The 18,682-nt window shown below is 41.9% G+C and overlaps 1 protein-coding gene across 1 annotated transcript in view; it reads left to right on the top strand.

The window, feature by feature from the left end:
• LOC133237990 (uncharacterized) overlaps nt 1–18,682 on the top strand; it is a 171,290-nt gene that overhangs the window by 86,588 nt on the left and 66,020 nt on the right. Inside the window, exons 37-38 of the mRNA XM_061400517.1 lie at nt 2,630–2,847; nt 4,719–4,912. Coding sequence (XP_061256501.1) covers nt 2,630–2,847; nt 4,719–4,912 — 412 coding nt within the window. The remainder of the gene's footprint in view (nt 1–2,629; nt 2,848–4,718; nt 4,913–18,682) is intronic.

The following is an 18,682-nucleotide window of genomic DNA, read 5'->3' as shown; positions in this document are numbered from 1 at the left end:
GAACCCAGCCTTCTCAAACCCATCTCCCCCAAAACATCAGGTATCTTTTCACTGATGTTTCTCAACCTAATTTTCATTACTGCATCCCTGACCAAGGAGGCTTGTTGGGCACTTTTCCCCTAATTGTCCCCTCTATGAAAATTTAAGTCCACACATGTCCTGTATTTCTGTTATGTGCGGATGCATATCTGGGCCTTGTATAAGAAGTTATTTTTTTTAACCAAAGCCCTCTCACAAGAACCAGTTATGCATTTAAAGCGATATTGCCCCTGTTGAGAATGCATGCTCCACAAGACCTCTCGGGCCCACAGAGTCAATCAGAGAAGACACGGTGTACCCTGGAAGTTCCCAGCCTCAGCTGCACGTTAGAAGCCGGTGGGGGCAGTTTTATTAACAGAACATACCTGGACTGCAGCCTGGAGATGCTGAGTTGATTGGTTAGGGCATCCCAGGCACTCTTTTAAAAAATTAATAAATCTCAGTTTTTACAGCAGTTTTAGGTTTACAGGAAAATTGGGCAGAAAGTACGGAGAGCTCTCACAGACCCCTGTTCTCCACACGGTTTTCCCACTTATCGACATCTTGTGGGACTTCCCTGGTGGTCCAGTGGTGGACGGTGCTTCCACTGCTGTGGGGTGCCGGTTCGATCCCTGGCCGGGGTCTGAGATCCTGCATGCTGCATGGCTTGGCCAAAATAGAAAAATAAACAGATAAAAGGAGAATGTTTAAAAAATAAGCCAAACATCTTGCCTTAGTGTGGTACCTTTGTTAAAATGGAGGGACCAATATTAATTCATTATGAACTAAAGTGCATCATTTACTTTAAGGTTCTCTCCTTGTGCCATTCATTCTGTGTGCTTTGCCAAGTGCGTAATGTCATAAATCAGCTTACAGTAGTTTCACTGCCCTAAAGATCCTCTGCGAGCCCTCTGTTCCTCCTTCCCCCTCTCTTACCCTCTGGCCACCAGTTACCATTTTCTGTATTTTTAGTTTTACCTTTTCCCCTGGAACATCATACAGTTGGAATCATTCAGTTTAACCTTGAAGTGAAAGATTGGTTTGTTTCATTTAGAATGTGCTGTTACAATTCCTTTGTGTCTTTTCATGGCTTAATAGCTCATTTCCTTTTATCACTGAATACTGTTGCATTGCATGGGATACACTGCTGTCTATCAATTCAAGTAGCAAGAGGCCAGGCATACTTGTAAAAGCTCCCCATGCAACTGTAACGTGGAAACTGAGCCAGGCCAGTTTCTACCCTGTAGTGGGGGAACCGAGGCCCAGATCAGGAAGTGGGCTTCAGATCCTACAGAGCTGGTGGAAGAGTGGCCCTCTCAGCTCGCATCCTACTCCTCCCCACATCACTCTGGGGGCCTGGCCAGGCCTTTGCTCCAACCTCACCCCAGGTGCAAAAGTGAAGTCACTCAGTCATGTTCGACTCTTTGTGACCCCATGGACTGTAGCCTGCACCAGGCTCCTCTGTCCATGGGATTTTCCAGGCAAGAATACTGGAGTGGGTTGCGACTGCCTTCTCCAGGGGATCTTCCCAACCCAGAAATCGAATGCAGATCTCCTGCCTTGCAGGCAGATGCTTTACCCTCTGAGCCACCAAGGAACTCACCCCAAGTGTGGCCCCTCCTTATGCACCAGACATTCTCCCCTTTGACCTCCAGAGCTTCTAGTGGTTCTCTGGGCCCCAAGGGGCACTGTGAGCATCCTTTTCTGTAACTGAATTGCCCAGGGTCTTCTGCTCCCCACAGCAGCCCTATTTCAGGCACAAGCATGAATTTTAGAGCCAGGCAGGCCCAGGTTGAATATGTGAGTCTCTGAGCCTCAGTTTCTCCATTTGTAAGACAGAAATCCCACCTCCTAAGTAGTGGGAAGGACAAGGTAATCCTGTTCCTGTGCAAGGAGCTGGGGTCAGGGAAGGCTTCCACCTGATCTTCCCTCTGTCTTATTTCTCTTCCTGAGTATTTGCTGTCCACTGTGTTTGGTGATGCTCAGTGCTGGTGTGACTCGGGAAGACTTCCTGGAAGAAGAGGCCCTCCTGCATACCCAGCTCCCACAGACCCTTCCTGTCCTTCCTCTGCTTTTTTTTTTAATAGTATCTTTTATGAAAATAAAAAAGAGGGGTTCCTCTGGTGGCTCAGATGGTAAAGCATCTGCCTGTAATGCAGGCAGAGCCAGGTTTGATCCCTAGGTTGAGAAGATCTTCTGGAGAAGGGAATAGCTTCCCACTCCAGTAGTCTTGCCTGGAGAATCCCATGGACAGAGTTACTTGGCAGACTACAGTCTATAGGGTCGCAAAGAGTCGGACATGACTGAGTGGCTAACGCTTTCACTTCTACTGTTTTATAAAAGTGTGTATTTATTTATTACATGGCTCTGTTGGGTCTTAGTTGTGGCATGTGGTATCTTCCTCGTGTCATGGGAGATCTTTCTTTGCAACATGCGGATCCTCTACTTGAGCCGCAAGGGCTCAATAGTTGTGGCTCGCACGCTAAGTTCCTCTGTGGCATGTGGGATCTTAGTTTGTCCCCTGCATTGCAAGGTGGATTCTTAACTACTGGAGCATGAGGGAAGAACCCCCAACACCGCTGCTTCTGAACGCTGTCCTCTTTCCCCGCAGGTGCAGGCGGCTGCCGCGCGCTACAGAGAGCGCAGCGTCAACGGCTCCCTGTCTGTGCACGTGTCTGGCGAGGAGCTGGTTCTGCTGGAGGCCAGTGCGAGACAGGACAGCCGGAGGAACACCCGGGGCTGGGGTATGAGTGTCCTCCTACACCAGGAGGTCCTCAGAGCCCCCAGGGCTGTTCAGCTGCAGCTCTCCAGCAAGGTCGCCCCAGCCAGGTGAGCATCCCCAGGTGGCTTCAAGGAGGGAGGGGGCCTCTGAGGTTGAAGGGCTGAAGTCCTGGGAGATGGGAAATCATCACCCAGAAGTGCCCTCTGGGACCATCGCTGAATGGGGTGGGACCATCCGTGCCATTCTTGAGTTTAAGGCTTGAGGAGGTAGAAGGGAGGAAACATTCAATTTTCCACTTTGATCTATTTTCCTTTCTTTTTTAGTTATAACAGCATTCACAGTTGTTGTTAAGTTGCTAAGTTATGTCTGATTCTTTTATGACCCAGTGAACTATAGCCTGCCAGGATCCTCTGTCCGTGGGATTTCCCAGGCAGGAATATTGGAATGGGTTGCCATTTCGTCCTCTTGGGGATCTTCCTGGACTAGAGATTGAACCCGTGTCTCCTGCATTGGCAGGCAGGTTCTTTACTGCCTAGCCACCTGGGAAGCTTTATTCCCAAACTTCAAAGGGTTTGAGGTAGATTATGAAAATGTACATTGTTCTAGGTCAAGAACTAGCAAACTTTCAGGAAAGGACAGGATGGTAAATATTTTTGGATCTGCGGGCCACACGCTCTCTGTGGCAGGTATTCTGCGATTGTAGTACAAAAGCATCGTAGACAACATGTAAATCAACGCAAGTGGCCAAGTTCTGATAAAACTTTATTTACTATACAGGTGGGCTGGTTTTGGCCCACAGCTTGCCAATTCTTATTCTGGGTTTCAAAAAAAAAAAAAAATACATGAGGAAGTTCGGGTGAAGGGAAGGAAAAATGGGAAGATGATCAATGTGGCATCAGTAAACGAAATGCATGCCTTTTTCTAGAGTGGAGCTGATGATTTGACTCTGAGCTTCCTAACAGCCAGGGCAAAGTAAGAAACCAAACAATGGCATTATTTGTAAATAGTGCCTTTCCTTAGGGAAACACACACACACACACACTTACACCTGTGTGAGTGTGCACCAAGCAAAGCATGGCTGATCTTGTCCCTGGTCTTGGTATTCCCATGGAAAGCAACTACCATGATGTCATATATAGAGCGTACCATGTGGGACTTCCCTGGTCGTCCAGTGGTTGAGACTGCACTTCCAATGTAGGGGGCATGGGTTCGATCCCTAGTCAGGAAAGTAAGTTCTTACATGCTTCGTGTGTGCTAGGTCACTTTAGTCATGTCCGACTCTTTGCGACCCCATGGATTATAGCCTGCCAGGCTCCACTGTCCATGGGATTCTCCAGGCAAGAATACTGGAGTGTGTTGCCACGCCCTCCTCCAGGGGATCTTCCCTATTGAGACATCAAATTCATGTCTCCTGTAGCTCCTGCATTGGCAGCTGGGTTCTTTACCACTAGCGCCACCTGGGAAGCCTTACGTGACTTGAGTCAAGAAAAGAAAAAACCCAAACAACAACAAAAAAAACACGTGGGTGATTGGCACCATGTCACCTGCCCCGATTCTCCAGGAATTTTAAGAGCAGGCTTCCTGGGACTGTTTTGTCCCTTGTCCCCCGCCGTAATAACATAGACTGATAACTCATTAGCAATGTCAGTTCAGCATCAGTAGTTCGATGCTTTCCTCCTCTTTACAGAAGAAGAAACTGAGGTTCAGGGAGTCGTGTCCTTGTGCAGAGCCCCACAGTGAGTGGGCAGCAGTCCTGGGATTCAGCCTCCCATTTGACTGACCTCAAAGCCCGTGATCTGAGCCCTCTGTTACACTGCATCCCTGCGAGCTGAGGGCCCAGGAAGGCGATCCCATGATGGGTCTGAACATGGGGTTCAGAAATTCGTACGGCCAGACTGGCTTACTTGAAGGGGAAAAACACCATTTGCTGCAGAGATAGCTGCTGATGTTTTCCACGCCCCATCACTTTCCTTCCTAGGATCTGGCTGTTTTCCAAAGCCCTGCTGGACCAGAGCACAGTGCAGCTCTTCCTCAAGGCCTCCGAGGCGCGGAGAGGAGGCCGGGTCCTGACCCTGCGGACCCAAGCCCAGCACACAGTGGCTGCCTGGACAGCCCTGCCCCGTCTCCTGACCCTCGTGGGGGTGCTGAAGCAGAAGGAGGTGCTCAGAGAGGGTGAGAGCCTGGGGAGCACTGTGGGATTGTGGGCGAGCACCCTCTGTGGATCCTCCATGTAGATGAAATCCTGCACATACTCAAGTCCACAGATACTCTGTTCTAGCATCACACACACTCGTGATGCTCTTTGGTCAGCAGTTAGTACCCTGGACTTCGCTAGGGGCTCAGCTGGTACAGAATCTGCCTGCCAGTGCAGGAGACTCCAGAAACATGGGTTCGAACCCTGGGTCAGGAAGATCCCCTGGAGGAGGAAATGACAACCCACTCCAGTATTCTTCGGGCTTCCCTGGTGGCTCAGAGGGAAAAGAATTTGCCTGCAATGCAGGAGACTGGAGTTCGATCCCTGCGTTGGGAAGATCCACCGGAGAAGGGAATGGCAACCCACTCCAGTATTCTTGCCTAGAGAACTCCACAGACGGGGCTGCTAGCAGATGGTAGTCCATGGAGTCACCAAAGAGTTGGACACGCCTGAGCGAGTAACACTTTCAGACTAACACTTTCAGAGTAACACTTTCAAAATGAATCTTCTGCTGTCTAAATACTAAACAGAAGGAGTGACTGAATGAGACACGTGGGACTGAGTAATTTTCTTTTTGGAGGTTGGAGTACAAACTGGTTTTGTTGTGTTTTGAGATTAATCCATATTGTCACAAGTAGCAAATGTCATTTCTCCATTGTAGTCCATTGTATGAATATTCCATGATTTCTTTGTACATCTTTTTTTTTTTATTATGCAACACATTTTTAAAATTGAAAACCAAACTAAACAGGCTACCTTGTACAGGACTTGTCAGAGCCTTAACACACTAATGATATTGGAAATATCCAGGAAGCAGGGCTGAGTGCAGTGTTCCCTTCTAACACTTGTTTTATCTTTTGGCTGTGCTAGGTCTTCATTGTGGCATGTGGGCCCTTCATTTATGCCATATGGGCTTTCTAGTTGTGGGACATGGGCTTAGTTGCCCCTCAGCATGTGGGATCTTAGTTCACCCGTTCAGTTCAGTCACTCAGTCGTGTCCAACTCTTTGTGATCCCATGGACTGCAGCCAGGCTTCTCTGTCCATCACCAACGCCTGGAGCTTGCTCAAACTCATTTCCATTGAGTTGGTGATGCCATCCAACCATCTCGTCCTCTGTCGCCCCCTTTTCCTCCTGCCTTCAATCTTTCCCAGCATCAGGGTATTTTCCAATGAGTTGACTCTTCAAATCATGTGGCCAAAGTATTGGAGCTTCAGCTTCAGCATCAGTCCTTCCAATGAATAGTTCACCAACCAGGGGTCAAACCCACATCCCCTGCTCTGGAAAGCAGTTTCTTAACCCTGGACCACCAGGGAAGTCCCTCTAACAATTTGTTTTTCTTCCAGTTTTATTGAAATATAATTGTCATGTAGCACGATATTAGTTTGTGTACAGCATTGTGATTTGACTTACATACATTAGGAACTGATAATCACAGTAGGTTTACTGAACATCTGTCATCTCATTTAGACACGAAATTAAAGAAAAAGAAAATTTCTTATGGTGAGAACTCTTAGGATTTTATACTCTTAATTTTCATATATGACATAGAGCAATGTTAATTATATTTATCATATTGTATATTACATTCTTCTGTGGGAGGAAATGGCAACCCACTCCAGTATTCTTGCCTGGGAAATCCCATGGACAGTGAGCCTGGCAGGCTGCAGTCCATGGGGTCTCAAAGAGTCAGACAGGACTCAGTGACTGAGCATGCATATTACATTCCTAGTACCTCTTTATCCTATAACTGGAAGTTCAAACCTTTTAAAAAATGTTTTATAGTTGATTCACAATGTTGTTAATTACTGCTGTACAGCAAAGTGATTCAGTTATATATACGTTCTTTTTCTTATGTCCTTTCCCTTTATGGCTTATCATAGGATAGTGAATATATAACAGTGATATATTGTAATCACTATTCATATAATCATCATAATATGTTATAATCATCCTAATATGTTATAATCATCATGATGTTATGTGATATATCAGTAGGAGCTTGTTGTTTATCTGTCCTTTATATAAAAACTCATCTCTGCTAACCCCAAGGTCCCACTCCACCCCTCTTCCAGCCCCCTCCCCTGACAACCACAGATCCGTTCTTCACTCTGTGACTGTGATTCTCTTTCTGTGTTGCCGTGGCTGTTGTTCAGTTGCTAAGTCATGTCTGTTTCATGGATAGGTTCACATGTGTCATATTTTAGATACAACACATAAGTGGTATCATTTGGTATTTGTCTCTCTCTTTCTGACTGACTTCATTTAGCATGGTAGTCTCTGGTTGCATCCGTGTTGCTGCAGATGACGTTATTTTGTTCTTTTTATGGCTGAGTAGTATTCCGTTGTATGTGCACCACGTCTTCTTTCTCCATCCATCTGTCTGTGGACATGTAGGCTGTTCCCACGTCTTGGCTCTTGTGAACAGTGCTGCTGTGAGCTTAGGGGTGCGTGTGTCTTTTTGAATTATAGGTTTGTCCGGATATATGCCCAGGAGTGGGATTGCTAGAGCATATGGTAATTCTGTTTTTAGTTTTTTTGAAGAACCTCCATCCTGGCTCAAAACTGCACAGTGGCTGCACCAATTTATATTCCCTCCAAGAAGCGTGTACATTTTGATTGCCTTCATCCAATACCCCATCCCCCACCTCTGATAACCATAAATGTGACCTTTTTTAAATTGAAGCATAGTTGATGTCGGAGAAAGCAATTGCATCCCACTCCAGTACTCTTGCTTAGAAAATCCCATGGACGGAGGAGCCTGCTAGGCTGCAATCCATGGGGTCGCTAAGAGTTGGACACGACTGAGCGACTTCACTTTCACTTTTCACTTTCATGCATTGGAGAAGGAAATGGCAGCCCACTCCAGTGTTCTTGCCTGGAGAATCCTAGGGACAGGGGAGCCTGGTGGGCTGCCGTCTATGGGGTCGCACAGAGTCAGACACGACTGAAGTGACTTAGCATAGCATAGCATAGTTGATGTATATTATATAAGTTACAGGGAGAAGGCAATGGCACCCCACTCCAGTACTGTTGCCCGGAAAATCCCATGGATGGAGGAGCCTGGTGGGCTGCAGTCCATGGGATCGCTAAGAGTCGGACACAACTGAGCGACTTCACTTTGACTTTTCACTTTCATGCATTGGAGAAAGAAATGGCAACCCACTCCAGTGTTCTTGCCTGGAGAATCCCAGGGACGGAGAAGCCTGGTGGGCTGCCGTCTATGGGGTCACACAGAGTCGGACACGACTGAAGCGACTTAGCAGCAGCAGCAGCATATAAGTTACATGTTGAACAACATAGTGACTCACAATTTAAGGGTTATGCTCCATTAGAAGTTATTATAAAATATTGACTATATTCCCCATGATACATGGTATATCCCTGTAGCTTTTTTACTTTGTACATAATGGTTTTTACCTCTTAATCCTCCATCCCACTTCCCTCTCCCCCTTGGTGACCACCGGTTTGTTCTGTATATCCGTAAGTCTGTTTTTCTTTTCTATTAAATTCACTAGTTTGTTTTATTTTTTAGATTCCACATATAGGTGATATACAGTGTTTGTCTTTTTCTGGCTGACTTATTTCACTTAGCATAATACCCTTCAAGTCCATCTATATTGTAGGAAATGGCAAAATTTCATTCCTTTTTATGGCTGAGTAGTATTCGTGTGTGTGTGTGTGTGTGTGTATTATGTCTTCTTAATGCATTTGTCTGTTGATGGATGAATTGCTTTCATATCTTGGCCATTGTAAATAACACTGCTATGAGCATTGGGATACATATATCTTTTTGAATTAATATTTTCTTTTTGGATATATACCCAGGAGTGGAACTGCTGGTTCATATGGTTGTTCTATTTTTAATTTTTTGAGAAACCTTCATACTGATTTCCATAACGGCTGCACCAATTTACATTTCCATCAGCAGTACACAAGGGTTCCTTTTTCTCCACATGCTTGCCAACATTTATTATTATTATTATTTTGATGATAGCCATTCTGCCAGATGTGAGATGATATCCATTATGGTTTTAATTTGTATTATTCTGATGGTTAATGATGTTGAGCATCTTTTCATGTGCCTATTGGCCAACCTGCATGTCCTCTTTGGAAAAATGTCTACTCAGGTCATCTCTCCATTTTTTACTCAGATTGTGTGGCCTTTTCTTGATGTTGAATTATGTGAGCTGTTTATGTACTTTGGATATTAACCTTTTATTGGTCGTATCATTTACAAACATTATCTCCTATTCAGTAGGTTGTCTTTTTGTTTTGGTGATGGTTTCATTTGCTGTGCAAAAGCTTTCAAGTTTAATTAGAGTCCATTTGTTTATTTTTGCTTTTATTTTCCTTTGCTTTAGGAGACAGACTCAAAAAAATATTGCTACGATTTATGCCAGAGTGTTCTGCCTATGTTTTCCTCTAGGAGTTTTATGGTTTCTGGTCTTATATTTAGGTCTTTAATCCACGTTGAGTTTATTTTTGTACATGGTGTTAGAGAATGTTCTACTTTCATTCTTTTACATGTAGCTGTCCGATTTTCCCAGCACCAATTATGGAATAATCTCATTTTTTATGAGTTTGTTTTTGAAATGTAATTGACCTGCAACACTCTTAGTTCCTGTTACACAATATAGTGACTGGATACTTCTGTATGTTTCAAACTGATCACCAGGATGAGTCTAGTTAGGATATGTTACCATACAAAGATATCACATAGTTATCGGCTGTGTTTCCCATTCTGTACATTTTATACCCATGACTCATTTATTTTGCAACTGGAAACTTGTAGCTCTAAATAGCCCTTACCTATTACCCCGGCCCACCTCCCCTGTGGCAACCACCTGCCTGTTCTCTGCATCTTTGACTCTTTCTGTTTTATGTTTGTTCATTTATTTAAGATTCTATATATAAGTGAAATCATATAGTATTTGTCCTTCATAATACCCTTATGTTGTTGAAAATGGCAAGATTTCATTCTTTTTTGATTGAGTAGTATTCCATTATGTATGTATATACTGCATCTTCTTTATCCATTCATCTATCAATGGACACTTAGGTTGCTTCCATGTCTTGGCTATTGTAAATAACGCTGCAATGAAGGTTCAGTTCAGTTCAGTCACTCAGTCGTGTCCAACTCTTTGTGACCCCATGAACTGCAGCAAGGCTTCCCTGTCCATCACCAGCTCCCAGAGCTTGCTCAAACTCATGTCCATCGAGTTGGTGATGCCATCCAACCATCTCATCCTCTGTTGTCCCCTTCTCCTCCTGCCTTCAATATTTCCCAGCATCAGGGTCTTTTCTAAGGAGTCAGTTCTTTGCATCAGGTGGCCAAAGTATTGGAGTTTCAGCTTCAGCATCAGTCATTCCAATGAAAATTCAGGACTGATTTCCTTTAGTAATGAAGGATATATTCTTGATTTCATTTAGCAATGAAGGTAGGGGTGCATATATCTGTTCTAATTAATGCTTTCATTTTCTTCAGATAAATACCCAGAAGTGAATTTGCTGGATCACTTGGTAGTTCAATTTTTAACTTTTTGAATTATACTGTTTTTCAAAGTGGCTACATCGAATACTTTTTATTTTGACATGATTTTAGTCTTACAGAAAAGTGATTACAAAGAATCCCAGAGGCTCTTTACCTGGCTTCACCAATTATTGACATTTATCACAATTGCTTTTATCATTTTTATTCTCTTTTTTGGTCTCCCTGTATGTATATGTGTCTATAGAACATTATTATTTGCATACAAATTTTTTTATTTTTGGCCACATTGCACATCATGTGGGATCTTAGTTCCCCAACCAGGGATCAAACCCACACCCGCTGCAAAGGAAGCATGGAGTTTTTAACCACTAGACTGCCAAGGAAGTCCCTAAAATTTTTTAAATTCTTGAACTGTGTTTTAATAAGCTTCAGACGTAATAGTTCTTCACCCCTAAATAGTTGTGTTTATTTCCAAAAAAATAAAGACATTCTCGTACTTTCTTCAATACAGTTCTTAACTCAGGAAATTAGCGTTTATATGTTGCTGTTAGCTACAGACTTTATTGCGATTTCACTGGATGTCCCAGTCATGTCCCTTATAGTAAAAGAAAATCCTGAATTGTGCTCTACATTTAGTTGTGTTGTTTCTTTGGTCTCTTATTCTGCATCGGTTCTTCTGTATTTCTTTCTCTTTCAGGATAACATTTCAAAGGGTGCAGGGCAGTCGGTTTGTGGAACATCCCTCGTGTGGGCTTTGCCGGATGCTGCCTTACACGGCTACTTTCAAAAAAGCCTTGTTGGCAGCGTGCCACCGAGTGTCACTTTGTCCCTGTGCTCTTGGTGACATCAGTCTCGATCACTTGGTTAAAGTGGCGTCTGCTAACTTTCTTCCCTGTTAAGCATCTTTTCCCTTTGTACGCTAACTTCATAAAACAAGTTGAGAAGTACTTTATTCCCTTCTGTTTTCTGAAAGAGCTTGTGCAAGATGGGTGTGAACACTCCTGTAATTGTCTGATGGACGCTACCAGGGAAGCCATCTGGAATTTTCTTTGTGGAATTTTTTTTTTAGAAAATGAATAGATTTATAAATCTATGTATATTTTCTATTTCATCCTAATCATTCTGTGTAAATTCTGTTTTTCAAGGAATTTGTCCATCTCAACTAAGATGTCAGCCATATTTGTAGTGGTTTATTATATGTATTATAATCTTTTTAAGGTATCTATAATGATACCTTCGCTTTTGTTCTTGACGGTCGTTATTATGTTTCGTCTCTCTCTTCCTTATTAGTCTAACTAGGATTTTGTCAATTTTTAAAATCTGTTCAAAGTAACAAATGTTATTCTTTTAAATGTTCTGGGTTTTTTTTTTGTTGTTGTCTCTTTCAATTCCATTGACTTCAGACATTATCTCTATTATTTCCTTTCTTACACTTCATTTGGGTTTACTTTGCTGTGCTTTTTATGATTTATTTATGGCAGCTCCTCAACCCATTGACTTTTAGACCTTTTTCCTTTTCTAATATAAGCATGTAAAACCATACATATTCCTTTAGCTGCATCCCACAAAATTTGATGTTGTGAATTTTTATTATAATTTGTTTTAAAATATTTTCAGATTTCCCTTATGATTGCTTCTTTCAGCCATGCATTGGAAGTCTGTTGCTTAATTTCCAAATATTTGAGATTTTTCTAGATAGCTTTTTAATATTTAATTTCGCTATGGCCAGAGGATTTCTTCTGTAGGATCAGTCCTTTAATATTCGTTGTGACTTGTTTTATAGGCCAATCTATATCTGTCTTGTGAACACATCTTATGCAATAAAAAGAATTTGTATTCTGTAGTGTTGTTGGGTGTAATGTTCTATAAATGTTAGTTAAGTCAAGATGCTTGGCTGTATTGTTCTGATATATACTTCTACTGAATTTTTTTGCCTGGTTATTGTATCAAGCAGAGAAAGATGGTAAACTTGCCGACTATGTGGGTTTCTCTAGCTTGTTTCATTTGGTTTTTGCTTCATGTATGTGCGTGGCATACTGGTATTAGGTGTATAAGCATATGTGATCATTATTCTTAGTGAGCGGCCAGGTCTATCCTTTGGAAATGGACTGCTGTCTCTCCCACAGTTCTTTGTCTCCAAGTCTATTTTGTCTGATGTTAATGTTGCCACTCTTGCTTTTTCTTAGCATTTGTACTACATATATATTTCCATCCTTTTTCTTCCCACATATTTACTTCCTTAATATTTAAGGTACATTTCTTATAGCCCACATACAGTGGGATTTTGCTTTATATATCTAGTCTGACAGTCTCTGCTTTGTTATAGTATTTAGTTGATTTATGTTTATCATGATTATTGATATGATTAGATTTATGTCTACTATTTTGCTGTTTTGTTTTCTACTTTATCATATACTTTTTCTTCCTCTGTTATTATTTTCTTTTGCCTTCTTTCTGATGATTTTAAGAATTTTTAGAACTCAGTTTTAACTTATCTATTCCTCTTTCAACTATGCCTCTGTATATTCTTTCACATTCTACTTAAGAGTTTCTGGTATGATTTCTCTTCAGTATGAAGAATCACCTGTAGCATTTCTTGGAAGGCTGGCTTGCTGACAATAAGTCTCCTTAATTTTTATTTATTTGAAAAGGTCCTATTTTGCCTTAATTCTTAAAGGATATTTTTAAATGTATATTTCTTGACACATTTGGATAAACTTTCATATTTGCTTCTTCAGAGATTTCTTTCTGACCAGTTCTCATTGTCCTCATCTGTGGTTTCCAATTGCACATGTTTTAGAAGTTTCTGCATTGTTCCACAGATCTCTGAAGCTCTGTTGATCTTTTTAGTCCTTTTTCCTTTGCTTTAAATATCTATCAGTCTATCTTCAAGTTCACTAGCTCTTTATTCTCCAAACACCCCCCAATAAAAATTTTTTAGATTGTCCAATAATTTTTTTCAATCACAGATTTAATACTTTTTAGTTCTAGAATCATCACTAGGTTATTTTTATTTCTGGTTTTCATTCAATACAAGAATATTTTCCTTATATTTTCAAACATGGTTATAAGAGCTGTTTTAAAATCTTTGTCTGCTAATTCCAGTGTCAAGGTCATCTTCAGGTTGATCTCCCTTGACTATTGATTGCCCTTTCTCTTAAATGTGATTTACATTTTACTATTTCTTTGTACATTGAGTAATTTGAGATTGTATTCTGGACATTTTAAGTGATGTTAAGACTGATTATTTTCTATTTCTCTGAAGAGTATTATTATTTAAAAAAATTTTTTAGCATGCAGTAAACTTGGCTGGTCTCAAAATCTAGACTCTGTCTTTCTTCTGGTGGGCTGCAGTCGAAATAATTTTCAACTCTTTTATCTTAGCAGGTCTGCTTAGAAGTCTGTCCCACCCTTGTTCAAGGATTAGCTTTGGACAGACTTCATACATAGAATTTGGGATTCTCCCCTGTGGTTCTCTCTGGAATTTCTCACTTCACTTTCCATTTGCTGTCATCACCCTGAACTCTGTTCTCTGATTCTGTAATTGGTAAGACCATGGATTTCTGTCTGAGTTTTGCTCATCCTTCTTGGCACCAAGAAGAGTAAAAACATGCAGCTCAACTATCGCTGGTCCTTTCCTCCAAGTGTTAACTCCCCTCCATTGTCACTCTCTAGTCACTTCAGGTAATTGCTTCATATGTTTTGTCCAGAACATGAAATTGTTACCTTGAGAGGGTTACTCAATTGAAGTGTCCCCACCATCCCACCATTAATGGAGATAAATCTCCTGTGTCTTTTTGATATATCCCTATCATACCTTGGCCACTTCTTCCTTTATGGCCAAAAAAATGTCTCAGTCTCACGTTACACTTTCCCTAATGTGGAACAAGCCATTTCTCCAAGGATTCCTGACTCCTTTTGTGCGAAAATAGTATTTAAAAACTAAGATCTGGGATCTAGATGTGTTTATGTCTTTCTAGGCCTTCTGAATGAACAGACCAAGAAAACAGATGGATGTGTACATACATACACACATATCTTTTCTGTCTATAGGTATATAAGTTTACAATTACTAGTTCATACTGATGCTCTTAATTCCAGTCCATCATGAAAAAGTTCATTCTGTTTCTTTCCCCCTTTCATATTTCTTATTCCTCTCTTCAACAGCAAGAAATCTGGCTCTACTTATGCACAATATATTTAGTTATTTGTTCAGCCCCAGAATACATAGAAAGTCAGAATTACTAACCTATATCTTTGAGGAAACAAAGCCTTTTAATTAGAATTTGGTATTTGTTTAGAGTTCTTCTGAGGGTATAAATCCAAATGGGGCTTCTCAGGTGGCTCTAGTGGTCAAGTATCTGCCTGCCAATGCAGGAGAGGTACTAGACATGGGTTCCATCCCTGGATCAGGAAGATCTCCTGGAGTAGGAAATGGCAACCCACTCCAGTATTCTTGTCTGGAAACTTCCATGGACAGAGGAGCCTGGTGGAGTATATAGTCCATGAAGCCGCAAAGAGTTGGACACGACTCAACACAAAAAAATAAATACAAACATGGTATTTAAACTTTAGTTGGCGTTAATCTCCCACCCATCCTGTGTGATGCTGTTAATCATTTGAAATACAATTGTTTCACTGGTTTCTGTTTATATTCCATTTTCAAGTTTCCAATCTATCAATTTTGTGTGTTTATTTTTTGATTATGTGAAACTGCAAGGTTCCAAAAGTCAGGATTTCACAAAAAGGGATTTTTGGCCCAAATATCCTTGACCATCATGCCCTGGCTGAACATCTGTCCAGGGCCCAGTTTTTCAGAAACTAAAGACTCTGCTTTTCTACCAACCTTGGGGAAATAGAATCATTCTCTCATCTTGGAGTAATATTAACACCAACCCTCCTAATTCCTAATTGGTTAAATTGTGGCAAAAAAATTGCAGGGACTTCCCTGGCAGTCTAGTGGTGAAGACTTTGCCTTCCAATGCAGGCAGGTGCAGCTTCAATGCCTGGTCAGAGAGCTAAGGTCCCATTTGCGTCCTGGCCAAAAAAGCAAAGCATAACACAGAAGCAATATTATAACAAATTCAGTAACGACTTTTAAAGTGGGTTTTTTTTTAAAGAAAGCTAATTGCATAATAAAATACCTAAGACTGTATGACATAGGTTTGAAAAAACTTATCAAATAAAGAAAGTTACATCAGGGTACTGTTCTCAAGTTTACTTTGATTTACACTGGTGGTCTCCCCTTCATCTTTCTGAAGTTTGTCATTTGCAGCTGATAACAGACTCGCGTGCTGATCTTAACACATATTGCTTTATTTAAAAAACAAACAAAACAACTTTACAATGTTGTGTTGTTTGCTGCTGTGGGGCAAAGTGAATCAGCTATACCTGTACATATATCCCCTTTTCTTGGATTTCTTTCCCATTTAGGTGGCCACTGAGCATTGAGAAGGGGTCCCTGTGCTACACAGGAGATTCTCATTCGTTTCCTGTTCTATACATCGTCGTGTATATATGCCAATCCCAGTCTCCTAGTTCATCCCACCCTCTCATTTCCCCTCTTGGCATCCATACCTTGTTCTCTACATCTGTGTCTCTATTTCTGCCTTCCAAAGAAGGCAATTATCGAGGTATACTTTCTTGGGGCACAATTTACATACAGGGAAGAACTTTCAGTTCTGATAAACTGGTGGTGTACCCACCAACGTAGTCTAGGTGCAGAACAATTCCATCTCCTCCAGAAGTTCCTTCCTGCTGCTCACTGTCATTAGCCTTTGCCCCACCCCCAGTCCCCGGCAGCCACCCAGTTGTCTGTCCCTGTAGCTTGGGCTACTCCAAGATGGCACGTGAATGGAATCGTATGGTACGGAAACTTTGAGTATGACATCGTTTGCCCTACATAATGTGGTTGATATTCAGCCAAGTTGTATATATCAGTAGGTTTTCCCCCTTTTGTTGGTAAGTAGTATTCCATTGTGTGGATATGCTGCAGCTTTAAAAATATTTTACTTATTTATTTGACTGCATTGGGTCTCAGATGCAGCATATGGTATCTCTGGTTGCAGCACACGGGCTCAGTAGTTGGGCACATGAGCTTAGTTGTTCCATGGCATGTGGGATCTTAGTTCTCCAACCAGGAGCGAACCTGCATAGAATTCTTAACCACTGGACTACCAAGGAAGTCCCAGTGCTGCAGTTTATCCATTCACAGCTGAAAGCTATTTGTGTTGTTTCTAGTATTTTCAATTATGAATGAAAATGAAAATCGCTCATTCGTGTCCAACTCTTTGCAACCCCATGGACTCTATAGTCCATAGAATTCTCCAGGCCAGAATACTGGAGTAGGTAGCCATTCCCTTCTCCAGGGAATCTTCCCAACCCAGGGATTGAAACCAGGTTTCGCACATTGCAGACAGATTCTTTACCAGCTGAGCCACCAGGGAAGCCCAAGAATACTGGAGTGGGTAGCCTGTCCTTCTCCAGCAGATCTTCCAGACCCAGGAATAGAACCAGGGTCTCCTACATTGCAGGTGGATTCTTTACCAGCTGAGCCACTAGGGAAGCCCCCAATTATCCAATTACGAATAAAGCTTCAACCATCATGGGTCTACCGGTTTTTGTGGGAACATGTGATTTCATTTCTCTTTGGTAAATACCTAGGCATGGGATTGTTGTGTTGTATGGCAAGTATATATTTATAGGAAATGGCCAGACTATTTGTAGAGTTGCTGTACCGTTTCTACTCCCAGCAGCAGTGTGTGAGGACCCTAGTTGCTCTGCGTCTTTGCTAGCAATTTGTATTGTCAGTTTTCGGCTTTGAGTTTCGTTTTTATCGTTCTAATTGATTTGTAATTGTATCTCATTTTGGTTTTAATTTGGATTTCCCTCTTCCCTGGTAGCTCAGCTGGTAAAGAATCTGCCTGCAGTGCAGGAGACGCTAGTTCGATTCCTGGGTTAGGAAGGTTCCCTGGAGGAGGGCATGGCAACCCACTCCAGTATTTTTGGCTGGAGAATGCCCATGAACAGAGGAGATGGGAGGCCACAGTCCACGGGGTCTCAGAGTCAGACACGACTGAGCAACTAAGCACACAAATGACTAATTTTGTTGACCGTCTTTTCATAGGCTTATTTGCCACTGGTAAATCTTCTTTGGTGAAGTGTCTGTTCAGACATTTCGCCCACTCTAGGGACTTCCCGGGTGGTCCAGAGGTTAAGACTCTGAGCGTCCAGTGCAAGGTCAGTCCCGCTGGGGGGCTAAGAGCCCCATGCCTCGTGGTGCCATGGCCAAAAACCAAACAAACAAAATTTTTGCTCATTTTAAAAATTGAGTTGCTTGGGTGCTTATTGAATGTGGGAATCATTTACAAGTCCTTTATCAGATATGTATTTTGAAAATACCTATGGCTAGTCTTTTTTTAAAAAAAAAAGTGATTTTATGTATTTATTGGCTGTGCTGGGTCTTTGTTGCTGTTGGACTTTTCTCTAATTGTGTCTTCTGTGTCTGACTTACTTAGTATGATAATCTCTAGGTCCATCCATGTTTCTGCAAATGACAATATTTTCTTTTTATGGCTGAGTAATGTTCTGTCGTGTGTGTGTGTGTGTGTGTGTGTGTATCACATCTTCTTTATCCATTCATCTGTTAATGGATCCTTGCTGCTGCTAAGTCGCTTCAGTCGTGTCCGACTCTGTGCGACCCCATAGACGGCAGCCCACTAGGCTCCTCTGTCCCTGGGATTCTCCAGGCAAGAATACTGGAGTGGGTTGCCATTGCCTTCTCCAATACAACTGAAAAGTGAAAGTGAAGTCGCTCAGTTGTGCCTGACTCTTAGCGACCCCATGGACTGCAGCCCACCAGGCTCCTCCGTCCATGGGATTTTCCAGGCAAGAGTACTGGAGTGGGGTGCCATTGCCTTCTCCAAATGGATCCTTAGATCTTGGCTATCCTTAGATGCTGCTATAAACATTGGGGTACATTTATCTCTTTAAATTAGAGTTTTCATCTTTTCCAGATATATGCTCAAGAGTGGATCATATAATAGTTCTATTTTCTTTTTTTTTAAGGACCTGCATACTGTTCTCTATTAGTACCAGTTTGCATTCTTCCTAACAGTGTTGGGGGGTTCCCTTTTCTTCTGTGGTCAGTTTTTATTAATTTGTGTGTAGGTTTCGGCAAGGTTCGTGGTAGCTTTTTTACATGTGGACTTCCAATCAATTCAGCACATTTTTTGAAAGGAGTGTCCTTTTTCTAC

This window comes from Bos javanicus, chromosome 25, assembly GCF_032452875.1.
Source record: "Bos javanicus breed banteng chromosome 25, ARS-OSU_banteng_1.0, whole genome shotgun sequence".
Classification (NCBI taxonomy): Eukaryota; Metazoa; Chordata; class Mammalia; order Artiodactyla; family Bovidae; genus Bos; species Bos javanicus.
This window is presented reverse-complemented; position numbering and strand designations above follow the sequence as displayed.